Source organism: Cucurbita pepo, chromosome LG06 (assembly GCF_002806865.2).
Source record: "Cucurbita pepo subsp. pepo cultivar mu-cu-16 chromosome LG06, ASM280686v2, whole genome shotgun sequence".
NCBI lineage: Eukaryota > Viridiplantae > Streptophyta > Magnoliopsida > Cucurbitales > Cucurbitaceae > Cucurbita > Cucurbita pepo.
The window spans coordinates 3,605,764-3,631,487 of NC_036643.1; the positions used below are offsets into that span (position 1 = coordinate 3,605,764).

Consider the following 25,724-nt stretch of genomic DNA (forward strand, 5'->3'; position numbering starts at 1 on the left):
ACATAACCAAGATCAACTATGTCTAACTTCAATAATTCTAAACATGCAATCTAAACTTAACTCTAATGACAAAGAGTCGAGGAAAAGTAAAATTTAGATTACTCGTTGATCAAATATCTCAAGGCAAAACACTTGAAAGAGATTCAAATCACTCCACGAGCAAAATTGATCCTGTCAAACTTGAATGATTCTGTCAAACTTGCAAAGAGTCATTGGCTAAAGAAAAAACACAAAGGCTCATTTTACTACATTTTACGAGTCTATATTGGAAAAATAACATACATGACTTTTATATAGTCTTAATCTACGTGCTCGTTAACAATTTATATTTTAAAATATTTATAAAAATAGTAAAAATAATATTGAAAATTTTAAAAAATTATATTTGAAATAAATGATTTAAAAGTATTTTATTTTTATAATTTAACTCCAAATAATGAATGGTGACAAGTTTACGAGGGAAATTTACTGATTCAGGGCGGGCAGGTAAAGGCGTCGGTTGCACGTGTGCGAGCTCAGTTTGACACGTGTGAGTCCACTTCCTTCTGATTGGCCCAACCAGTGCCCCATCCCAAGCATCTCTTTCTCTTCAACATTCCACTCTCACTCATACTCTCTCTCTCTCTCTCTATCTCGATCACTCATAAACAGACAGGAATCTTATAACTATCGTGCTCACAGCGATTTTTGGTATTTTATTTAGCATCACATTCCCCGATTCATCTGCATTTCACGCTTGCTGGATCTTGGATCGGTTTGCAGGTTCGAATGTCTGTTTCAATTACCACATTTAGTTCTAATTTTACTGAAATTTGTTGTGCTTCTCGGATTCATTTCTTGTAGCTGAAACCATTGATTGATTCTCATTTATGTGGCTGTTCCTTTTGCTTTTTTACAAGTTTTTTTTAGCTGTGTGATTCGTGAGATCATTTCACTTTGCTTTGACTGACAAAGATGCTTGCTACACTTGGAAATTATAGTTAGTTTGAGCTGAAATTGTTGCTACTTCTGCTGCTTCAAGTCCAAATAGTTGATGCCGTTTACATGCTGCCGGGGTTTGGAATATAACTACTTGAATTGCATATTCTGGGGAATATTGATCGGATGAAGTTCATTCCTCTGGAAAATCGAGTAATATGCTATGGATTTTCCTTTAATGGTGACGGTTGTTGAATTTCCTATGGACATTTCTTATATAATGTTGTGGCTTCATGTGGCATATCCACTGGGAATAGTAAGATGACAATCTGTTGGCCCACCGGGTCATTCGTGTATGGTAAAATCTTGCTCACTTGGGTTTATCGTTCTTGAATCCTATTGGTTTTAGTTTCCTTGTGTGGCCCTATTTTTGTGACACTTTTAGCAGCATGATCTTATATTAGATCGTGGGCCAGCATTTTGTCAACACGTAAGTTAAACTCTTAACGGAAGGAATCCTGAAGCAGTGTATTAGAAGAATTTGTGTACAGTTTACCCTTTCTAGTCTGGTGAGAATTTGATACGTAGAAAAGTTTATCATGATTGAAGTGTTGGTGTGAACTAAATCATTTAAAACTGCAAGCAAAATCTGTAACGTTGAGAATTTTGTACGTACGTACTGTATACTTTCATATGCTAAGAGTAAACAGCTTCTTCTATGTCAGGTGGCGTCTTTCTTGTGGCAGCTCGTAGTTACCAATTTAATATATGTTGAAGAAAACCATTCCAGGATTTGGTATTTCAGATGGTTTATTGTAATTGTATTATGCTCGACTGGTGCCACCATGGGCTTCTATACGGTAAAATGTCAATGGCTACTGATTCTTCACATTGTTCCGCTTTGCTTCATAATGAGCAGAAGCAGTGGCATCAGTTCTGATGGTATGATTGACCTTTCTTTGCTTTTAAATTTAGAGCCAGCGTATATATAGGCATTAGTTCAATCGAGGAACTATTTCTAGGTATTCTAATCGCTGGGAGAATGTTTCTTAGTGCACTCTTTGAGCCTTGAACAGCATCATGATACTAACTCTTGGCTTTTTTTCCCCCTGGGATATCAATATCTGTCACCTTGCTTATCTTACTACATCAATATTGCACTCTGTAATATATAGAGTTAGAATAGACATAGGATATGATGCCATCACCAACCTTAACCATCATGATACCTTTTCCCGAGAAAAGGTTTAGATAAATGTTCATTTATTACAATTTCTTAAGTATGCACTTTCGCCTGGAGGCGATCAACGAGCATCCTGGGAGTGCTTAGATCAGTGGGAATCTTTCGTAATAGGAACATGTAATGCTCTTGTGCATATATGACGGATGTTGTCATTGAGTAAGAACAGTGCACAACTATTTTCTATTTCAACGATACCTGCACATTATGAGTCTCTCTCAGTGCTTGGTATCTCACGTTTATTGTAGGTGAGGCACTTTTGAGCTTCAGAGCAGCAATTCTTGATTCTGATGGTGTTCTTCTTCAATGGAAGCCAGAGGCACGCCATCCTTGTAAATGGAAAGGAGTAACGTGTGATCCAAAAACTAAGAGAGTGATATATCTGTGAGTTCATCTTTGGTGGTTTCTCATCCTTTTTGTTTACAAATTTGAAATTTTATTGTACTAAATATCAGGGGTTATGTAGATAAAGGCTTAGAGGGAATGAGTTTAAGCTATCTCCCTTCGATTTAATATCTATACTTTTGCATATCTAACCTAAATAGGATTAGAAAATGATAGGACAGAAATTTCTCAGTGAGAATACTTACAATGAAGGCTGTGGAGTAATATTAAAATTGAATACTTTTGTTTATTTAACCTAAATAGGTATGGAAACTGGTAGGGCAGAAATTTCCGGGAGACAATGCTTTCAGGAAAGGCTGTGGAGCAATATTAAAATTGAAGCTCAGTCACTTGCAAATTTTGCAACATCACTCATAGCGTAGTCACCAAATGAACTTTCTGTCTATTAGGAGTTCTCTCTTTAATCCATCAATGGATTTTAGATTTTTATATATTTACTTATTCTCAAGAACCTTTTTTGGTCATCTCGCAGGAGTCTTCCTTATCACAAACTTAGTGGATCGTTATCCCCTGAACTTGGAAAGCTTGATCAACTAAAAGTTTTGTATGTATTTCTGTTGTTTCTTAGGCAGTTGATGCCTATTGAATATTACTAAACGTCGGTAAAGTTAATGCTAGCAATTTATCATTTTGCAGAGCTCTTCATGACAATAACTTTTATGGGACAATTCCATCAGAATTAGGGAATTGCTTACAGTTGCAGGGAATGTAAGTATTTACAGCGACTGGTTGTCCGGATGTGTTATATTAATTTATTTTATTGGGGAGGGTGATGTTAAGATTACGTACAAATGCAGCCAATAAATTTTCATACTAATTCGTGGAATTAACTACCAACTTAGCCTGTGTAATGTGTTGCTCATGGTTTAATCTATAAATTCATAAATTGATTTTGTACTATTTAAATTGGTAAACAATAAAGAGCAAAACTTCCAGAAATCTTTTTGCATTGAACTAAAATTTTTATTGTGGGTGCTGGTACTGATGTATGCCCAGAATACCAGGGTAGGGGTAACTTTATTGTTGGTTCTGCTTGTGCAATCAATGGGGTGTCAAGCAAGGACGGACCCGTCCAACGGAAGCCACCGAAGATTTTTTTTTGACGAAGTAAACAACAGAAAAAATTAGGAATAATAAATCCTTCTTAGAATGATATCCTCCATATCTTAACATCGCTCAATGCAAGGCTCTACAGAAAGTTTAATTTTCATCGGGACTCTTTTCTGTTTTGTGGTTTAGACGTTTATGCTCTATTGAAAGTGCTTCTTTAACAGGATCCAGAATCTTATATTGTTTTTTTCTTATAATCTACAAGTTGATTTGTGTTTACGGTAGCTTCCCGAGAAAATCTCTTATGATTACAATTCCGCATCCCAGTCATGTTTCTATATTTTTTGTACATACCGATGAAATTAAACGAGTTGCAATTTTCATTATTTTCCTCAGGTTCCTGCAGGGTAATTATTTTAGTGGGTTCATTCCCAATGAATTGGGGAATCTTTCAGCACTTCTAAATTTGTAAGTTTTAATTTCCTTTTTCATGGAATCTTGTACAGTCAGATATTTATTATTTCCTGTAGTTTTATGACTGACAATCATTGCAAAATCGCAATGACTTGTTTTAGAATTACATTTGGATCACAATAGGTCAAAACGGTTTACCGTCCAAGCACTGACAACCATGTTATCACGCCAACTATATGCCACTGTCACCACTTTCATTCTTAAAATGTTTTAATGTCATTTAGAATATCAATTTATCTGCATTTCAATGTCTTATTTGCACGCGCTCGCTATACACAATCATGCACACAGGCGTTAACATCTATGCCTTCCACGCATGAAAGCATTATTATGTGTTGAACGTATTTCTATTAATTTGTTTGGAATTGTTCGCTCGTAAATCTTTCTTCCTTTGGGATATTCTGATCTTGAATCTTCTTTTGGGATTTTTTTAAAAAAATTGTTGCAGAGATATTTCAAGTAACTCACTCGGTGGAAATATTCCCATCTCGCTTGGGAAGCTGAGCAAGCTTATTACTCTGTAAGCAGCCTTTATTACTTTTCGTTATTCCAGTGCTTGGTATAATTTTTGTTAATCAAATGGTTTCCTGCTTCAAATATATTGAGTCTGATGATCTCATGATTGGACATTTTGAAGAAATGTTTCTGCCAATTTTCTGGTTGGATCAATACCAAACGTTGGCGTGCTAATCAACTTCTCCGAAAGTTCGTAAGTGTTCTCTGATGGACCTATGATGTTTTTATTTAAATTAAGTAGATGCATAATATGGCTTTGAAGGTGCTGTCAGTCCCGTAGATCGTACAGGAAACACTTCATCTGAAGGGCTTTATAGTGAATTAATTTGTTAATGCAAGTATTCCCTTTTTAAGTCATTGATAACTGATTCACTGACCATTTTTTAGGTTTCTTGGAAACCGTGGCTTGTGCGGGAAGCAAATCAATGTTATGTGCAAACATGACAAGGAGGGACCAGGAAGAAATGAGTCACCATTCTCAGGTTAACTTGCACTTGAGTTTATCTGCCATAATGCAAATTATTTCATATGTTTATTGAGATCCCTTCTTCCTTGGAAAGTTGCTCTAGTGACCCGGCCATAAGGAATACGGAAGGAATACTTAGTTCCTTATCTTCCGTATTACTTAATATGTTTCGAGGATTCGTGAAGTTCCTAGTGAACTCATCATCAGGACTTCTCATCAAAGTAACTCTGTCCTGGCTTTTCATGAGTTATATTGTGATGAAAGTTCAAATTTTTGTAGTGCAAAGTCAAATTGAGAGGAAGAAGTACTCTGGCCGACTACTTATAAGTGCTTCGGCAACTGTGGGTGCTTTGCTGTTGGTTGCCCTAATGTGTTTCTGGGGTTGCTTTATGTATAAAAAGTTCGGCAAAAATGACAATAAAGGGCAAGTGCTCGATGTTTGTGGAGGTACTTATTTATTAATTCCCTGCGCACTAGTTGAATAACTTTTTCTTAAACAAGAAACGAAAATTTTTACCGGAGAAATAAGGAATGAAAAGAAACCAAGTACTTGTGTTGACTTTCCTTTCCTGGCTCTGAATGTCATTTAATATCGTCTTGCTATTTCAGGTGCATCGGGTGTAATGTTTCACGGAGACTTGCCATACTCATCTAAAGATATTATTAAGAAATTTGAGACATTGAATGAAGAACACATAATAGGATGTGGGGGCTTTGGAACGGTGTACAAGCTTGCAATGGATGATGGCAATGTTTTTGCCTTGAAGAGAATTGTAAAATTGAATGAGGGCTTTGATCGATTTTTTGAGAGGGAGCTTGAAATCCTTGGAAGCATAAAACACAGGTTCCTTGTGAATTTGCGAGGATATTGCAAGTCTCCTACATCAAAGCTGTTAATTTATGATTTCCTTTCTGGAGGCAGCCTTGATGAGGCACTACACGGTAAGATTCTTAAGATATTATTTTTATGCTTCGTTTTCTGCTAGGGCACTTCATATCATGCCAAAACATACTGACGTAGGGAGTTGGATAGCTGCTCACATCTATTTGTTAACCTATTACTTCTGGAGACAGTATTCTATTACTAGATTTTCCTCTGTACTACATGCAAGTCTAGATGTTAGAACTCATCCGTGTCCTAGTTTTTGTTTGTGACATACATTCTAGGCTCAAAATGCCTGGTTTGTAGTCGAATATGGATAGAAAAGGATTGTTCTTCAAGTATTATGTTAGAACTCATCCGTGTCCTAGTTTCTGTTTGTGACATACATTCTAGGCCCAAATATGATTTAATGCATTTTATGTGGAAAATGATAGGGGTCCGTACTGAAGCATCGGATCAACTATACTGGGACGCACGCTTAAATATTATCATGGGAGCTGCAAAGGGACTTGCTTATTTGCATCATGATTGCTCTCCGCGGATCATTCACCGAGACATAAAATCAAGCAACATTTTACTTGATGCTAATTTGGAGGCTCGAGTTTCTGATTTTGGACTTGCGAAGCTTTTAGAGGATGAAGAATCTCATATCACGACTATTGTTGCAGGAACATTTGGTTATCTGGCTCCTGGTAAGCCATTGAAAATGTGATTTTTGTAAGGTTTTAGAACAATGGTTCTTTACTGATGCATATACTGAGCTCGAACAGCAAAAACCCTTTTCTAACTTAAATGATATGTTCATGCTAATCTTTATGTTTTTATGAGCACAGAGTATATGCAAAGTGGTAGAGCTACTGAAAAGACTGATGTGTACAGTTTTGGAGTATTGGTACTTGAAGTGATGAGTGGCAAACGTCCCACAGATGCATCATTCATTGAGAAGGGGCTAAACATTGTTGGTTGGGTATGCTTCTTTCCTTCTGAATTTCACTGACTTATTCTTTTATTTTGTAATTAACTGTGGTTAATTTGGCGTTGAGCATTTCTTCATGAACAACATGAGAAATTTTCACACAGATGCTGGTAAGCCGTAAGCATACTTGACGAAATTTGTTTGTTTTGGTTCCTTGAGTTAAATTATAAGTTTAGATCTTAAACTTTTGAGTTTGTAGCGGTTTGGTTCTTGAACTTTTAAAAGTGTCTAGAAAGTTCCTAATCTTTTAATTTCGTGTTCTGATGAAATTCTGAAACTTCAATTTCGTGTCAACAGATAGTATCCCATAGAAACGCTCTTCTAACAACTGTCGTTCGTTTTTCAGCTAAACTTTCTAGTCTCAGAGAATCGACAACGAGAAATAGTCGCTCCACATTGTGAGGGCATGCAAACAGAGAGCCTTGATGCATTGCTTTCAGTTGCCATCCAATGTGTTTCGTCGAGTCCAGAGGATCGACCAACCATGCACAGGGTGGTCCAGATACTCGAATCTGAGGTTATGACTCCATGTCCAAGTGATTTCTATGATACAGATTAATCCCTATATGCTGAGAAAGACAAGAGAAGATAGCCATGCCAATGAAGCCATAGAACCTTAAAAAAGAAACTGTTGAATCAGCAGCAAGGATTAACATCTTCTTCAAGGTTCATGCTCTCTATCTCATCGATTCTTCTTTACTTCTTTCTGAAAATTCATCAGCATTGTGCAGCTTTTGTGATTGAGTTCTAATGTGGAGTAGTAGTACAGCAGCCAATATCGTTTCACAGAGGATTCAAAAGGTTCCATTTGCTGTTTCTATAACTAAACAGCCCTCAATTTGCGTGGGTTCATTGGAATTAATTGCCCCATGCAAATGAAGTTCCACGTCAGTGAATTACTTGTGAGTTTGTTTGTTCAATCTCTCCCAGCTTTTCCCTCTTAAATCATTCGTTTCCTTTGTAATTTTCTGTAGCTTTGGACTCTAAATTAAATGTATATGAATAATTGTATCATATTCAATGAATGGTCTTTTAGTCAGTTTTCTTACATTTTATTTTCCCTAAGAATTCCTATTCAATCTCTCTCTCTCTCTCTCGACCGTTTATTATTAGGACAAATGTCTCGGGGAGAGTATTAACCAACTTGAACATAACTAAACTTGTTTAGGCATATACGAAGATAGAGGTTGAATCTCCTAATTTTACCCGGGCTAAAAAATTTAAAAAGAAAAAAAAGTAAAATATTAGACTTTGAAGCAATAATATTTACTTATATGCAACTTGACTATTTTCACGTAATGAAGTCATATCTCCGTAATAAGGTCATATCTCCCTACCAAAGGTTCTACATTGTGAGCCGTTGTTGTTACTCTCTTGCTTGCTTATATAACGCCTCTTTCAAAATTTCTCTTTCGAAAATCTCTCTTTGCCCTCGTTTTCTTAAACCTTCTTCTTAAACCGAGCCCAGAGGCTCGAGGCCCTCGTTTTCTTAAACCTTCTTCTTAAACCGAGGCCAGAGGCTCGAGCATACGTCGTTTTGCCATAGGCGACATAAGAACGAATTGACTTGGCTCACTTGTCGTTGAAAAGTGAGTACCGCACAATCGCAAGTCCGTTGCCATCAAGAGTGCGATTGTGACAAGATGATCTTACTACATTTGATTAGAAATAAGAGTATGATCTTACCACATTTGATTATAAATATAATGATAGGACATTACAAGGTGGTTACCATAATTTGAACTCATTTCTTTCAAGTCTTTCATTGTTTACACAACTTTTCTTCACCATCAGGACCTTCTGTCTATGATGGTTTATTTTTATTTCATATTTGCCATTAATATTATTTTTCAAATATTACAAGGCAAAAGTAAGTACGTTATGTTCCAGACTCCACAAGAACCTCAAACAAACGTTGAACTCATATCCCCACCGAAGTTAAAAACATTCATTTCTCTAAATCCTCTGAATAGGCCATTTCTATAATTCTTCATACTACCAATGAAATTCTCAATAAAACGTAAGGCGACCTTAAAGGTCTCTCAAAACAACAAAATTCACTTGGTTGCCTACTGGTTTTGGTTCAGTTTTTAAAGCTGATTTGAGAAACAAATCCTACAAGGGATGAGACAGCTTGATGAACTCTGTCCATCAAGCGATGGTTCGGTTTTTTCTGCATATTCGCAGCGAACCATCGAAAATCTGCTAAAGTAGACTCAGATAAAGGCTCAAGGAACTCACATTTGTCTAAAATGTCGAGCGGGGGTACTCCACCGATAAGGTTCGTATCCAACTTCGGTTTACCTTCAAACAGTTCTTTAGGAACAACCTCTGGACCTTCGATGGAGGCGGGTGACGCACCGGGAACTACCTCCTGCTTGAAAGGCAGTGCTCTAGCAGGCTGCAAGCAAAATTCAATCCATTGGTGGATTAAAGGGGAGGGTCCCTTAACTCTTCCACCAACTGGCTCTGCCTCAATTCTGGAGGTTGCAGGAATTGCCTGAAAAAAAGGAAACATATCTGATATAAAACACACAACACAGTTGCTGAACCTGAACTTTTGAATGAAGAAAATGAGAGTTGTATCATCAGGAGCATTGCCCATTTTTATTCAAACCTAGTTTTGAACCTTATGTTTAATTATCCTTAATGCAAAGAAGGCAGGAATCAATTGAATATACCCATAAATCAGCCCATAAGCTTGATCCAGACTTGGGGACGACCACTGCAATATTCGACATGCGTTTGACGACAGGAAGAACATCGCTACTCCATCCAACAGCAACCCAAACGTCCCCAACCGCAAATGCTTTCAGATAGTGTGTGCTATCAAACAAACGTACCTGTGTAAGGCAAGAGCATATAAATGTACAAATTACAATGGTTATAATATCTGGTGAAATGAGAACATCAACACAGGCAAGAGCATATAAATGTACAAATTACAATGGTTAATAATATCTGGTGAAATGAGAACATCAATCGCATCATTTGCCAAATCATTACTACAGATTTTGAAAGGATTTTTTAAGAAATTTAGGGTCAGTGTCATAGCAATTTCGTTTCATAACTATGGTTAACATTTCTTAAATAAACATTCAATTTTTTAGCCAATTTGCAAAATTAAGCTCAGATTTTGAAAATAGAAAGTAGATAACAAAGCAAAGAAACTCATGGTCAGAATGTTTATAAGCTAAATTTTCAAAAACAAAATACTAAAAAAACAAATGAATATCACTCTAGATAAAGGTTCTGAGGAAAAGTCAAGTTCAACAACTTTTCCACAAGAAAAAAGTAAAAAAGATGTTCTATTCTTGTTGCAAGAAATAATTAAAAAAAAAAAAAAAAAAAAAAAAAAAAAAAAAAAAAAAAAAAANAACATTGAACGTTCATTTATTTGCTACCTGATTGAGGCATATCTAACCTGTTTTGCAAGTGAAGTTAAATTTTGCTGAACGGCGTCTTTGCCACCAGGAATTTGCGAGCTAATGTCTTTTGTGTTGTAGGATGCACCCATGTACTTTAAAACAGCACCAATTACTTCTCTAGGTGAATCGACCATCGAAATCCTTCCTCGAAGTTCAGGGCGCCATAAATCCGACCAGTCCTGCAGCAGCAGTATTAATGCACCTAAGAGTACTTGGAACGAAATTGCTCTTCAGATCGAGAAGTAGGATGTTAAGTTCTAGAACATTTAGACAGAAAATCCAATACGTTTTTTAGCCACAAATGTGAAATACTTGTACACGTAGAACATATGAAACTCCATACCAAATCAGTCATGGAGGACAAAAGTTATCTATTAATAGTTAGTACCTCCATGGGAGCCAAGTTGTTCTTTCGAAATTTGACTTTATTGTATGCTATAACCATGCAGCCCCATCTATATGGAGCCGACCATATTTTACCTCCCGGATCTATTTCACCCTCGGAGTTTCTGCGTAAAAGTACCTGCAACATTGTTAGTGCAAATAAAAGATGCATGTAGTAATATTCTGAATTTGAGGGGATATTTTGACGGGTTTTTTGTGAACAGTTATGGCTAAGAGACTAGTTGAAATGCACACAAACTATCCAAGACATTCACGGATATAAAAAAGTTTAAGGGTTAGGTCGAATGGGCTACACGTAGCGATGCTACGTATTGATTTGGTCTCTAAATCAGTAGAACATTGCATGATGGCATAATCAACAAAATTCAACTAGATACATAACTTGACAAAAAGATAAAATTTTAACATATGAAGTTGATTAATATAAATGTTACAATATTTTTTCAAAACTTAATTGGATTCATATAGTTGATTCGGTGTTCGACACTGCTTCATTGAAAACGTTTCATATATTTAGCATGAAAACACTTTGATTAATAAAACAGGTTGACAAATCAATCATCGAAATACTGAAAAGACCATTTACAGTATTACCTTCCATCTAGTGCTTAAGTTATTAAACCACTCTTGGTCTTCCACATCGTGAATGGGCTCGATAAGCGCCTTCTTAATGGCAAAGTTGAGCCAGGAATCGCCAATACTAACAAGATCAGCAACCATGACGGATGAAGACTTAACATTGCCTTTGTCAATTGGAACAGATAAATCAGAAAAAATACTCCCAAGAGTTCCATTGAACTTCACATTGAATTTTAATCTCTTCCCTTGTGATTGAATAAACTCCTACATGAAAAGATCAATAAGAAATTGTCCCAACTCTGACCAATATTCTCAAAGCATTGGGAAATTAATTACAAAAGAACACTTTTCAAAGAGTTATTCATTCTAAAAGGGTGTAACCTTGGGCTTCACTGTAAATAATTTAATCCACCAAAACTTTTGAACAAAATAACCTTAAGTTATAACATATTATAGGACAGAAAAACCATCAAAATTGGGGACAGCTATTGCAGTTCAGATAATTCGGTCAAAAGGCACCTCTCTCCATTATGTCATGAGCTATACAACGCATCCAGGTCAAAAGGATGTCTTCTCCCTTCCTTCCGCGACCAAGAATGTCATCCTTCCCCATCCAAAGAAAGAAGTTCTTTGGTCGATCAAAGATGAGGATCAAGAGAGGCAAGCAAAGCAGACATGAATTGAAGAGTTTCTACATTGGTTTTTAAGAGAGTAAGGAAATGGAGTGGTTTAGGAAAATTCAATAAGTGTAACAACCCAAGCCCACCGCTAGCATATATTGTCCTCTTTGGACTTTCCCTTTTGGGCTTCTCCTCAAGGTTTTTAAACGCGTCTAGGTTTCCGCACCCTTATAAAGAATGTTTCGTTCTCCTCCCCAACCAACGTGGAATCTCACAATCCACCCCCTTCAGGGACCAGTGTCCTCGTTGGCACTCGTTCCCTTCCCTAATCGATGTGGGACCCTCCAATCCACCTCCTTTGGGAGCTTAGCGTCCTTGCCGGCACACTGTCTCATATCTACCCCCTTCGGGGCTCAGCCTCCTCGCTGGCACATCGATCGGTGTTTGGCTCTGATACCATTTGTAACAACCCAAGCCCACCACTAGCAAATATTGTCCTCTATGGGCTTTCCCTTTCGAGCTTCCCCTCAAGATTTTTAAACGTGTTTGCTAGGGAGATGTTTCCACACCCTTTTAAAGAATGATTTGTTCTCCTCCTCCCCAACCGATATGGGATATCACAAAACGTATCATAGTTAAAAGAAGAGCAATTTATCCTACATTTTCTATAACAAGCATCATGATCATTCTGATTTTTTAATAGGACATAGAGCCCAATTTCTTCATCATTCGTGCTTGTAATACAAGAGTGAAGATAAGAGAAAGAATTACACAAAAGAGAAAGAGAAAGGACCATCTAGCTAGCGAGAAATTACTTGTCGCCACAATGTGGCCGAAAGTTTTTCACAGTGGATGTATAGATACAATTACATAGAATTTAAATTTATAGATATTTATAGACCTAGAAGTCATTAGGAGCATGCAAATTATTGAATCTACATGATGGTTATTATGAGACCGCTACAGTTCTTCAATAATCTTTCCTAGCTAAAGAAAATGGCAAAAACCTGGGAACTTAGACTGACCTTAATCCAAGAAGGAGGAATAGAATCACGAAGCGCAATGACGCTCAAAGGAACGGTCAAAGCAAACTTCTTCGACTTCCATTCTTCAAATGCTTCGTCCATTTTCTTCTTCTCCAGCTTCTCATCCTCACCTACACGGCAGAAATTATAACTTAAAAAACAACGAAACCTAGGCCAAGCAAGCCCGATAGTTCAACACAAGCACTCGAATCAAAATTCCGAATAATTACTTCAAATTCCATAAATCCAAATCTCTAATCGGCACTGACGAAGCAAGTAACAAGAGAAAAAAAATACTCGAGCACTTACTCAGAACTACCTTCTCCTCTTCCAAGTTGTAATTATCCGCCACCGGAGGAGGCACCGGCGAAAGAGCCGCAGAGCAGGATCGAGCTCCGATGCCGAAACCAATATTTAAACCGAGAAAAACCACCGCAGATGCGGCGAGGCGAAGCGGTGGCGTGTGAGGAATTATCGGAATCTTACCTTGTTCGGATGCCTCCGGCGAATGCATCTGAGTTATCGAGCAACAGCGGAAATTGGTGGTGTACTTGGAAGTGGAAGTAGAGGAAGAGGATGAAGGATTCGGGCAGCCACATTGCAGTGGCAGAGAAAGCCATGAGCCGGAGGGCAGCAATGCCGCCATTCACATAGAGCGAGAGCTCGAGTCTGTCGATCACTTGCCGCTTAATATTTTATGGCCTGTTATCTCGATTCAATTTCTCCAATTAAATAAATACAGAAATATAATATTAAATTGTATTTAAATTCACGGTGAAATGAAATACTCTAAACCTATTACCAATAATAATAATAATAATAATAATAATTAAATAACATATTTATTTCTTTTACCTTTAAAATTTATATCTATTGCATCCTTCAAGTTATAAATTAAAATTAAAAAAAAAAAGTAAAAAATTAAATTAAAAATTAGAGTTATATTACATAAAATTTAAATTTATATCTAATAAAACTGTACATTAAAAATTTGTATTTTTTAATAATTTATCAAACACAAAATTAAAAATATTTTTATCGTTGCACAACTCCGTTATCCAATTAGGTATCGGATTTTCATGTTTAAATTTAATTAAAATATTTGTATCTTGTATAGTTGATAAACTCTAAAAAAAAGAAAAATACAACTAAATTTAATTAATCAATGAACTATAATTACGAAAATAATTTTATAAATAAAACAATAAAAACAAAACGAAAAATAAAAGTAAAGATGAGTGGCTTGGGCCTTTAAGATGTAACATGGGCTTAGGCCTTTAAGATGTAACATGAGCTTGGGCACTTACGTGGGCCCATTACAATTATTCCTAATCAATTACTTGATATTCTTAATATTTAATAAAAATATATTATTCCCAATTATTCATTTTTATTTATAAATTAATATTTTTGGTCACTTAAATTTTAAATTATATTCATACGTGTTCAAAATTGATTGGATTATCTTTAATATTCAATTGATAAAATTTAGCCAAACCTTAAAATGCCTGTTTTGTAGTTTTATCTAATAAAAATATATATATATATTTTTTTTTTTTTTTTAAAGATTAAAAATATATCATTTCGTCCTCATCAAAATATGATAACATGTAGAGTCAAAATAAACATAACTCAGCAACAATTGACACGTAATATCGAAAGTCCAAAAAAAGCTATTTACTAAAATTCAGTCATATAAATTAATATTTGTAATATGCATAAACCCGTATTTTAAGAAACGCGACTTAGCTCGATGTCATATATAAATTGCATCCAAATAAGAACATACTTCAAAACAAATTCAAAAACATAAAATAGAATTCAGTAAATTTATATGTTTTTCATAGTTTAAATTTTAAATTTGAATTTAGCTCATTAATTATGCGACACTCCTAGATGGTTCTAGAAGGTTATGACGAGATTCAAGTACTACAATAGAAAGAAAAGTATACTAGAACTAAGAATTCAATATTACTATCAATATCGACAGGGACCCGGGACCGAATCAAAACAGAACACAAACTAAACAAACTATATTGAAACTAAATTATAATTCAACCACAACAATAAATACGTCTAAATTTCAAGATCTTGGTTTACAATTATTGTCAACTTTGATCGATAACGAAAACGCTCTTCGATTAAAGAAACAATATAATAAAAAAAAAAAGTGGGAGAAAATTAGAATTGGTGAACCAATAACTTATTCCATTGTGATTTCAAAGTCAGCTCCAATTGGAAGATGATCACTTGGGTAGCTAAAATTGGGTAACCCTCCAATGACCTCTGGGCATTCTGATTCAGGAAGTTCTAGAAAGCTAATGGGTCTTATAGAGTCTGAAGGTGAGAAGAATATATAATCAAGAGTACCAGTGAAGCCAGGAGTGAAGTTTGTAAATGACGGTTCTCTCCCTAGTGTAGTAGCATACACACTACTAAGGGGCAATGGAAGCTCTTCCAAGCATTCAGGCGAAAATCCAGAAGAAGATTTGCCAGAAACAAGGTATTGGTATACCTAAATAATTATGAGAAGTAACAAATGTTAGGGCTTCAACTTTTTAGGGGTAAAAACGGAAGTGTGTCGGTATTTTTTCGACGATGTTATGGATTTTTTTAGTATGATATTGTTTTAAAGCTAAATTATAAAAAATTGAAATAGAAGACATTTGGTTAACAAATGTGTTTGAAGGTCGTTCTTTCAGACTTAATCTACGCGAGTGTCCTAGTAATCACCATGTGTTCTAGGTCACTGCTACGTCGATTTCATGTCTAATATTCTAACAAATTTCTACTTTATGACAGTTGTAAAACATTCACGAAATGTAAAAGGTTAGGTTTTCGAAAAAAATGTAAGGTAGAGGTGTAGGAGATTATCTAGCCTAATTTTCTCTACGTGTTTCTGCCATGTTGCCTTGTTAGCCTATGTTCTAATATCACTAACCAAGAAAGAACTCATACTCAATACTAACTACAGTTCAGAACAAGAAAACGCTTAGCAAACGATAAATCGAGATAGATTACAAACCTTATCCCCTGGGGTTGAATTGAAGTCGCCAGCCAAAAGTATCGAGGGCGTGCATTCGAACTTCTCAGATACTAACGTTTTGAATCGAGCAAGGCGTGATAGAAGATATTTGGCCTGGGCGAGCTTGACATCAGCCCATTCTGGATCCCTGTAATAAAATACACGCTATTGTTACATATTGGGTGGATAAGGTGTTCTTCAATAGAACAGGTCCCAAAAGTAAAAGTAAAAGTAAAATTTTACCAGTAAAGATGGGTGTTTGCAACGATTACAACATGATGAAAAGGCTTCTTGAGTCTGAAAGCAGCCATAATTCCGACACAATCACGTTTCAGTCTCACACGGGGATCGTTAGGATCCCCACGATCGGCTAGTGTAGTTTTTGGTGATGAACCTAAATTCACATATTTGAATTAGCTACTATAGGCTGTGTCAAAGCTAGTAAGCTATATAAAAAACTTATCGCCATTTGTTTTCTTGTTTTTTTTATATAAAAAGAATTGGAGACAGAAAGAAACAGAAATAAACCATGGATAATGCTCTTCCTCAGAAATATAGAAGAGGCATATAACTCTTTTTCTTTCATGACTTGTCATTATCAACTTCTCATGCTATTACTTTCCTTTCAAGACTCTTCATGAAGAGGTAGACTAAGCTAAAATAAGAAATGCTTAAAGAAGTGTGAGATACCACATCGGTTAGGGAGGAGAACGAAACATTCTTTATAAGGGTGTGGAAACCTCTCCCTAACAGACGCGTTTTATAAACCTTGAGGGGAAGCCCGAAAGGAAAAGCCCAAAGAGGACAATATCTGCTAGCGGTGGGCTTGGGCTATGACAAATGGTATCAGAACTAGACACCGGCCAATGTGTCAACGAGGATTCTGAGCCCCGGAGGGGGTAGACACGAGGTGGTGTGCCAGCAAGGACGCTGGGCCCCGAAGGGGATGGTTTGGGGGGTCCCACATCAATTGGAGAAGGGAACGAGTGGCAACAATAACGCTGAGTCTTGAAGGGGGGTGGATTGTGAGATCCTACATTGGTTGGGGAGGAGAACGAAACATTCTTTATAAGGGTGTGAAAACCTCTCTCTAGCAGAAGCATTTTAAAAACCTTGAGGGGAAGCCCAAAAGGAAAAACCCAAAGAGGACAATACGTGCTAGCAGTGTAACCTTACAGGGTTTGTAACCCAAGAAGATTGAGACTATTTATCACCTCTTCATTCATTGTGACTTCACCTAGTGTTTGGAATTACTTAGCAGGACTGGACTACTGGGAATTTCTGTTTGTCTCCCTAAGAGGTAGTTGGTTGGAACATGGAAGGGCTAAACACTTGGAATTTGAAAGAGAAAGCGATCGTGGTTGGATGTTGCCTTCAGAGCGCTTTTGTGGCACTCGTGGAAAGAGAGAAACGCTCGAGCGTTCGAGGACAAGTCTATTTTTTTGTAACCTCGTACAAATTAGTACTTTCAAAGCCTCTTCATTTGAAATGCATACCCCTCTGATGTTTCTTATATAAAAAAATAATAATAATAACAATAATTGCTACAATAAGGAAGTTACCCTTGTTTGATTCAACATCGTGACTTGCACTGGTTACCACGTTTTCAGACTTCTCTTCACAAGAACAATCATCATCTTGTATGGAGTTTACAAGATCATTGTATTCAATTCTATCTTCTATGATCAACTCAGCACTGAAACCGTCGAGGAAATAAATGTTAGACAAGATGCAGATTATAAGGAGAATGCCCCTAAAATTTTCAGATTAAGGAGAAAAAAAACCCAGCAAAGATGAGTTCACGCAAGAAAATATAAAAATATATGCATAGGTTCCTGAGCTCAAAAGTAGAACAAATTGGAATAACTGATCATTAGTCATCATCAGGCGTAGAAAAAAATAAAAGCTTAGAACTTTTATAAACTTGTAAAATTATATATATATATATATAGTAGGATATTACACAACCAAAAAACCTGGGAATAGAAGTTGTTTACTCTCCAATGGTTTTCAAATTAGTTCTATTGCCACAGCCAGAAATGTCTAGTTTTTTTTTTTTTTCTCTCTCTTTTAATCAAAGATATAGGTAAGATGATAGTGCCTACAATAAGAAGCTATTTTTCTTTAAGAAAGAGCAAGATTTACCAAAAAAACAAATAAAAAATAGCATACTTTTCATGCTTGAAAAAGATCCCGCATCCATCACGCTTCTGCCCACTTCTCTGAATATATAAGCTGGAATATCCACATCTTTCCAAAGTTCCTTTGTAAAAGCTATCATATTCATCAATTTCCTGGGCGGTTTCACAAAAATGATGTGCTTAATGAGAATTTTGAATTAAGGGAAAACATTAGGAGGAGAAGTTACAATGAGCTTCAGTCACTCTTTATTCAAATAATTCAGGGTCATCTATAAATGTTCCATGCAAGTACTTCAGGTTTTCAACTTGGACTTTTTATTCTCTTAAGATAAGATACGAAATGGAATTACAAGAAAAGACCTCCTAAAAAAGTACTTGGACCTCAATACATGTTTAGTAACAACGCTGTCCACTAGCTCACAAAACTACCTCTTTCAACGGGGTACTTCATGGATTTTCGTTGCATGTTATAGACAACCTTCACAGCTTCGTCACGAGACACAGTTAAATTTTTTTTCTAATTAAAAGAAACTAAGAAAAAAAATAGTGCAGCCTCAAATTCTAAAAAAAATCAGTGCCAGTCCCTTCAAAGAATAGCATAGCCGCATTTATCTAGAAAAGCTTATATCCCAATATCTTGTGCGGTGCAACATAACTGACCCAGAATTACTTTTACATGACTTAATGGTTTAAGTTTATAGCTCATTTTGAAGCCACTACATATGGATGCGTAAAATAAGAGATTTCAATCCTTTTGAACAGAACAATTTAAATTACACTACAAGTACACTTTGTTGCTGCACTGACATCTTGTGAGTTTGGTACAATGTACAATCTCAGTTTTCTCATTGCCTTGCAGTTCTATTCCACACTAAGTGCCTTTAGATATTTCAATTGAGATAGAAAAAGAGAGAGATAGAGGGTCAAACCTGTAGACAGAGAAAATCGGCCTCAAGATTCTTAAGAACTGCTAAAATTGCCTGCGATCGAGCTTTCCACCTGTCAATCAGATATTAAACCTACTACAAGTTCAAAAATATGAACGAAGAACAGCTTGCTTTTTTTGGCTCTATAATAGAATTTATCACAATTCTCACAATCCCAGCTGTTCTTACCCTTTGCTATCAGAAATGTGTAAAAAAGACCAAATCAACCATAAAACAAATTAACATTCTAAGTTCAACACTGAATCTGTCATCCAGCATGAGAACTGGATATCAAACAATACATATTAAATGGTACAGGATGTTAGCCATTATTATAGAGGGGAAAATGAAGGAAGCATAGCACCGTTTGTGGCATCACTTTCCACCATACCTATCCACTGTGCCTTAATAAAGATTAAAAAAAAATCCTAATAATCAGTTGATAAAAATTAGGAAATAAAAAAGATATATACCTAAGGCAAGAGGATGGAGAATGTGGAAAAAAAGAACTCTTCACATAGACCTGCAAAAGGAATACAAAAACAATAGTCAATATGCAATGTGATCTGATATCTTAAAACAAAATAAATTAGTCCAATTGAATATACTAACCAAAAAAAATGAACGTTATCCTGTCATTGACTAGGTCATAAGATTCATATGCTACAAAAGATGGACTTCCAAAAGTTCCAGCCATTAGCATTAATTATCTTTGACCGACATGCCAAGAAAATATATGAACCTTATCTACGGTTAGCACTTTTCATGAAAAGTAGAGTCCAAAATCATCAAGGAATACGAGATATATTCAATAATTCCAACAGTATAACAAATGCATAAAAACATAAAGAAAGTTGCATGAATCCACGAAGAACTAGGATTATGTTCATACACATTGATGCAAAATCAACCCACTTCTGCTTATATACTACTCACGGGAACAAGAGGTTTTAAAAACAACATTATTGAATGGCATGGCAAGAAGCATAAAACTGAACTAAAGAATAGAAAATGAAATGAATCAGAAAGTGTCACCCACCTGCGCTAAAATATTGTAAGAAACGAAACGAAATCTGATACCTGCAGTAGCAATATAGAAATGCGAAGTTTAGATAACGTACAAGTATCAAAAAAGATGTTTAAATGAGATAAATCTATCGACATACACTGTTCATTCGAAATATAAGAACCAACAAGTCTAATCTAACCAAATGACCAAATCCAGAGCAAGAAAAACATGTTCATGACCAACCAAAATCGCCATTTCCATTCCATCAAAATGACGGGAATAAACATACCGTCAGATTTACTTCTTGAGTAAATGTCAGCCCCTTCCACAGAGATAAACTTCGGATGTTTTGGTGCTTGTACTCCACTCATGTTACGTACAATATTTCTGCCAGTAATAGAACGTATAAAGAAGAAACATGAGCCAAAGCGAATAACCACTCGAACCGATTACTTTGAAAGCATATTAAACAATTACTTAATCACAGAATTTTCAAAACATGGAATGTTTTCCGTTCTAAACTCGCCGCCTTGAAAATTAACCACACCATTCTTGATTACATAAAAATAAACAGCTAATTGGAATCAGAACAACTCCAGAAGCAATAACCTCACTCTTATCATTTCACTATGACTCCCTCGGCATCGTTCAACCAATAATCATAAGTAGAAACAAGAGGAACGCAATACTTTTCGTCATCCACTCAAAAACTCTCAAACGCAAAAACGAAAACAAAATCAACTAGGTTACGCTCCCAAAAAACTCCTAAATCGGTGCGTTAATCCGCAGTGCCTTCGGAAGCGGACGTAGTCGATTTAGGATTCAAGAATAGTACTATAAGCAATTCACTACCATAACATAATGCGAAAGTAAATTCGAGCTTCAGAGAGAGAGAGAGAGAGAGAGAGAGAGGAAATTACCTGGTTATAGCGCGAACGGGAAGCTGAGGAAGAGAGAAGAAAGCTGCAAGCATAATAGTTGAGTCGAGGAAGATCGTAAGAATATATATGTAATGTAGAATGGATGGATTAGATGGCGGCGGTGGAAGCCGAAACAAGAACGGGCAGCTACCCGAATTTGTGTTTCATGAAACACTTGGAATAACCGATGAGGTCAATTGTAGCAGCCAAAGGCTTTGGTAGATCTTTTTTTTTCTTTTTTTTTTTTTATGTATAATAATAATATATTTATTTATTTATTTATTTATGAATTTGTTAATTTTTATTTAATATCTAAATAAAAATAAAAACAAAAATTAAAAAATAGACCAAAAAAAATCTAAATATTTATTTAAAACAAGGTTTGATTTTACTTTTTAATATTTCAAAAACGGGCATTCACCAAATTTCCTGAAAGCATATGTTTATGACAACTGAATTATATTTATCGGGAAGTTATCTTAAGAAGGGTCCTTTTTGTATGTTACGAACTCAAATATTACCATACAATTGTAGATAAAAAATTCGGGGAAAAATAATCAAACAAGGAAAAATAAAAATAAAATTATTTAGGTAGATTTTAAATGAAATAAAAAAAAATAGTTATAAACCACTAACAATGATATAAATAGACCAAATTGTAAAAGTTTAGAGTTAAATTGATACGGTAATTAATTTGGAGTATCACTTTTATTGTTAATTTTAAGCCAGTGCTTATAAGTTGAAATTTGAAAATGCTAATTTTATTCAGACTTGCATTCTTTTCAGTAGAATAATATCCAACAAAATATCAAATATCGCATAGCTAAGCTAATTAGAAGTAAAAATGATAAAATAATACTCTTATTTACGTATTTATGAAAAAAATTGAAAATGAAAGACAAAACATAAGAAACTTGATATCGTTTCTATGCGATGAAAAACGAGAATCAAGAACAATTACCTCCGGTTAACTAAGGAGAAAAAATATTATCAAATGGCCATTTAAATTAAAGGGGGTAAAATGAATGAAATCTTATGCGCATAATTGAACGTAAGGGCAAATGTTTAAACAACAACGATGAGAAAAGAGGTATGAAAACCCTTCGTATGACTATAAGTATAACGAAGTAAAACATGATAAGGTAAGGTGAGCATAGCTTAACGATAATTGAAATGTATTTCTTCTTTTGAGGTTTGGAGGTTCAAATCTACGCTCTCTTACTCGTTGTACTAAAAAAATGTAAATCTACGTTACAGAACCAAGTGCAAAAAGATGGATGAATGAGGAAAAATGAAAACTCCACCTGGAGTATTGAGGCCTCTCCCATTTATCTCTGAGAATCGCAATAATGAGGAAATTTGCACCGGCAAGGATCAGTTCTCACCTACAAGAAGATAAATGTTTCACCTTTATTCAACCATGTGGAGATAAGATGAAATAAGAGATCAACTTTTTGACCACAGAAAATGATGGAATTTTGCATAGCATCCCCATAAATTCGAGGCAGACGAGTAGCGATAACGCGATATGTTTACCATATCTTAGGCAATGGGTTGAGATTTTCAACTTTGAAGCATGATTTAGTCACTCCATTCACGTACATTCCAACCAGATTCCACACATTCAGTTCAATTTTTATAAAAAAAGTCTTCAACATTATAAAGCGAGGTGTAAGGCACAAAGCACACTTCAAGTAACGAGTTTCTCGATCGTCTCGAGAAAAGAGGCAAGAGGTGTCAGCTGAGTAAAGCAATAAGCATCTCACTTGTATAATCGAAAAACCGTGCGCAAAGAAAGTCTTTGCGATTGCAGGAATGAAAAGGTGATAGAAAGATTCAGGGTGAAAAAAAGAAGGAAAATCCCTCTTTATGGGAAGAGAAACTTAGATTTGAATAGCCTTAATGTGGATTATGCTGAAAAATAGGTTTCAAAAGGCTGTTTATGTGATATTCGGGGGACCCATGGTTTACGTGTTTAAACTCCGATCGTATAGTTGGGTCTCCGCCTACTCTACGAATTCACATAAAAGGAAGACCTAACTAAGCAAGTTTCTGTGTTATTGAAAACCAGGGGAGAGAACCGAAGTCGAGGAAGGAGAATCATATGAGTCCTCCTTAGTTCACAAAGCCTAAAGTTGACGTTTTAATATCGATTTTCTGCCCCTTTGTGGCTACGATTGATTATATGGTTCCGTGACCTATATCCTATCAGATGAGCTTCAAAAGCTTCCATGAGCCAAGCACCTCTTTGAGGACTAGAATCTATAGATTGGGCAAGAACAGGTTTAAACTAAAGAGGCGGGAGATTATTCGAACTCGAATGGGGGGGGGNCCAGAAAGCTGGCGTTTTTAACTCTAAGCTTCCTCTCTTTACTGTTGTACTAGCCATTGTCATCACGAACATTATGATCGTGGAGACAGAAAAGCAATCATGGTCCATCTCATGATCAAATTCATGGCTAGCAAAGCAAGAGGCATGCACCTCTGACCATAGCCATGCCCCCTCAATATTCATCGGTTAAACTCGAATAACGTGGTTCAGTGATATCATCCAGTTTAACATATGCACTTATAAAGCTTTAGAATTGCCATGAGGCAGGATAACTGCCATCTTGACATCATGAATAATAGATGCAGGTAAGTAAGGCTCATCATGTACGAGACGAACGGAAAGAACATAAGCATTAAATCTACTCACCTTGCGAAACGTAAAAGAAACCCTCCTAGGACCCCTTCTGATTGCACTGTCCTTCACCATGTCAATCTATTACAGAACATTTACACAATTTCAACTTCATAAATGAGAATAGAATGTATAAGTTCACAGTTTCTTTCATTCAATAGCTAAGTGATAATGTTATTCGACACATAATCGTGCTTACACCCATGGTATCTAGCCTGATTTACCCTCACTTAATCTATCCAACAAGAACACAATTTAAACCTCTACAACATTTGAAATAAACAAGACTATAATCTTTGTAGATAACTATCAAAGTACTACAAAGAAATCCAAATGTGTAACTCATCCTCAACCATTGGTCCAACTATTTGAAAATAAACTACTCGACCCCTTCATAGCTGTTAACATGTATAAACAGATAACTCTACAGATTTCGTAAATCGACCGCACTAAAACAGCAATTGTTCATGGACGATCTGATATACCTTGTGGTGAGGAATGTAATGATGCCAAGCGTAACGTGCCTCTCCAGACAGTAGGAGCATCGACCGAGGAGGAAGATAAATGGCTTTCCTCAGATAATTTGAGTCGTTTACTGAATTCTCCATTTTCAAATCTATATTTGAAGGGCATTTGTGCCAAGCGCCTTCGGTATACCTCCTAAACTCCATAATGCATGGCCCTGCTAAGGAAAGGCTGAAAATCAATCCTTCAAATGCAGAATGGGTGTCTATATGAGGAGACAAACCCACCCCAGGTGGGTATTCATTAACCTGTAATGTGATATTGATTTCAGTCTCATACTAAACATGACAACGACTTCAGATATCATAGCAAGAGCTACAATCACAAAGTTCAAAGATTGCGCACAAGCAATTAAGCAACTACAAGCAACCAAGTTTAGAGTAATTCATCAAAAACACAGTGCATACAGTCAATTGATCAAGAACAGCATCTGCAACATCCTCAGCGTTTGGAAACATGGAGATCCGATCAACTACATGAGAAACAAATGATGGAAGTTCGCCCAACTGATGTCTAGTATTAACATTTCTCGTCTACAATAAACAAACAGAGACAAAACCAACTGATTTTCAGTAATCACGAGTCCTGTCGTTGCAAAATCATTCAGTACAACAGACAGGAGGAATAAGGAAAAGGCAAAAAGTTCTGCCACTTACTTGATAGCAAAATTCATATCCATAATGCTGAACTCTACGTTTCGCCAGATTATTCCAAGGCCGAGCATCAACTTCCGAAAGCAATTCCTTTACAAGCACGAAAAATCGTAAACAAAGGGGGAAAAAAGGTCGAATCCTTTGACAGTACTCATAATCCAACTAAAACGCTCACCTCCTCTTCTTTAGCAGTGACGAAGTCGTGCAATAGGTAAAGTCCAGGAATGTCCAACTCCGAAGCCGACAAAGAAACTGAAACAGAATCATTAAGCTGCGAAATGGACGGCCTGATGATGGAATAGCGTATGTGCAAAGTCCGGCCTCCGAGAAGAGAGCAAGGGCGGCCGTGTAGCGCCTCAAGAGCGGCTCGGGCGCTGGATTCTTCGGAAAAGCATACAATGACGCGAGTGCCGGTCTCGTCAGCTGCGTGAACCCCTTTCACGTCCCCAAAATCGCCAAAAACCGCCGCAACTGCGCGGTGGCTGATTCCGACGGCCGGTCCACAGTTGGCGACGTAGAGATTAGGGCTAGAAGATGAAGATCCATTATCTCCCCTTGGACGGGCGAATCTTGGCAAGTCCATTTGCGGGGAAGAGTTTGGCGGGTGAATGCGATTTGGGTTCCCGGCAGCCAAGTTTTTTTATTCAGTATTTTTCTTAAATTTTAAATTTAAAAATAAATAAACAAATCACCTGTTTTGTTCTTGAAATTGAATAAGGATTACTCTGTAATTATTGAATTAAAAAATATATATTTTTAATCATAATTAAGTTAAAATTTTAGGTATATATCTATTAATACCTAAATTATCCATTAATATAAAGTATTTATCAGATTAATAAACTTTTGGTTTTTCT

The 25,724-nt window shown here is 36.1% G+C and overlaps 4 protein-coding genes across 10 annotated transcripts; 1 reads left to right on the top strand and 3 right to left on the bottom strand.

Annotated features, from left to right (window-relative positions):
• Positions 1 to 594: 594 nt before the first annotated feature.
• Positions 595 to 7,978, top strand: LOC111797176 (LRR receptor-like serine/threonine-protein kinase FEI 1). 5 transcript variants are annotated; one of them, XM_023680111.1, is made up of 15 exons: positions 595 to 762; positions 981 to 1,131; positions 1,644 to 1,860; positions 2,407 to 2,542; positions 3,036 to 3,107; positions 3,200 to 3,271; positions 4,010 to 4,081; positions 4,536 to 4,607; positions 4,725 to 4,796; positions 4,991 to 5,085; positions 5,349 to 5,516; positions 5,679 to 6,011; positions 6,387 to 6,644; positions 6,786 to 6,919; positions 7,275 to 7,978. In XM_023680111.1, the coding sequence occupies exons 2-15, from the start codon at positions 1,105 to 1,107 to the stop codon at positions 7,485 to 7,487; spliced, it is 1,941 nt and encodes a 646-aa protein (XP_023535879.1). In that variant the 5' UTR covers positions 595 to 762; positions 981 to 1,104; the 3' UTR covers positions 7,488 to 7,978. The 5 variants fall into 5 exon arrangements, with proteins under 5 accessions (XP_023535879.1, XP_023535880.1, XP_023535881.1 ...); XM_023680112.1 differs by lacking the exon at positions 981 to 1,131; XM_023680113.1 differs by lacking the exons at positions 595 to 762; positions 981 to 1,131 and adding an exon at positions 1,306 to 1,487.
• An 821-nt stretch (positions 7,979 to 8,799) lies between these two features.
• Positions 8,800 to 13,690, bottom strand: LOC111797696 (spermidine-binding periplasmic protein SpuE). Its single transcript, XM_023680793.1, has 7 exons — positions 13,295 to 13,690; positions 12,986 to 13,116; positions 11,356 to 11,604; positions 10,745 to 10,879; positions 10,353 to 10,535; positions 9,610 to 9,771; positions 8,800 to 9,428 (listed from the first exon to the last, which is right to left on the bottom strand). The coding sequence occupies exons 1-7, from the start codon at positions 13,629 to 13,631 to the stop codon at positions 9,012 to 9,014; spliced, it is 1,614 nt and encodes a 537-aa protein (XP_023536561.1). The 5' UTR covers positions 13,632 to 13,690; the 3' UTR covers positions 8,800 to 9,011.
• A 1,303-nt stretch (positions 13,691 to 14,993) lies between these two features.
• LOC111797698 (carbon catabolite repressor protein 4 homolog 4) lies at positions 14,994 to 22,354 on the bottom strand. Of its 2 annotated transcripts, XM_023680799.1 has the most exons (11): positions 22,311 to 22,354; positions 21,007 to 21,049; positions 20,376 to 20,473; positions 20,117 to 20,157; positions 19,551 to 19,600; positions 19,081 to 19,150; positions 18,183 to 18,304; positions 17,573 to 17,706; positions 16,254 to 16,404; positions 16,011 to 16,158; positions 14,994 to 15,500 (listed from the first exon to the last, which is right to left on the bottom strand). In XM_023680799.1, exons 3-11 carry the CDS (start codon positions 20,455 to 20,457, stop codon positions 15,189 to 15,191), a joined length of 1,110 nt encoding a protein of 369 aa, XP_023536567.1. In that variant the 5' UTR covers positions 20,458 to 20,473; positions 21,007 to 21,049; positions 22,311 to 22,354; the 3' UTR covers positions 14,994 to 15,188. The 2 variants fall into 2 exon arrangements, with proteins under 2 accessions (XP_023536567.1, XP_023536566.1); XM_023680798.1 differs by lacking the exon at positions 22,311 to 22,354 and having other exon boundaries at positions 21,007 to 21,209.
• LOC111797701 (alkylated DNA repair protein alkB homolog 8) lies at positions 20,429 to 25,520 on the bottom strand. Of its 2 annotated transcripts, XR_002815571.1 has the most exons (8): positions 25,043 to 25,520; positions 24,871 to 24,957; positions 24,622 to 24,747; positions 24,175 to 24,462; positions 23,705 to 23,770; positions 22,311 to 22,391; positions 21,007 to 21,049; positions 20,429 to 20,473 (listed from the first exon to the last, which is right to left on the bottom strand). XR_002815571.1 is itself a non-coding variant. In XM_023680808.1 (6 exons), exons 1-6 carry the CDS (start codon positions 25,448 to 25,450, stop codon positions 22,335 to 22,337), a joined length of 1,032 nt encoding a protein of 343 aa, XP_023536576.1. In that variant the 5' UTR covers positions 25,451 to 25,520; the 3' UTR covers positions 22,071 to 22,334. The 2 variants fall into 2 exon arrangements, 1 of the variants encoding a protein (XP_023536576.1); XM_023680808.1 differs by lacking the exons at positions 20,429 to 20,473; positions 21,007 to 21,049 and having other exon boundaries at positions 22,071 to 22,391.
• Between the last annotated feature and the right edge of the window lie 204 nt (positions 25,521 to 25,724).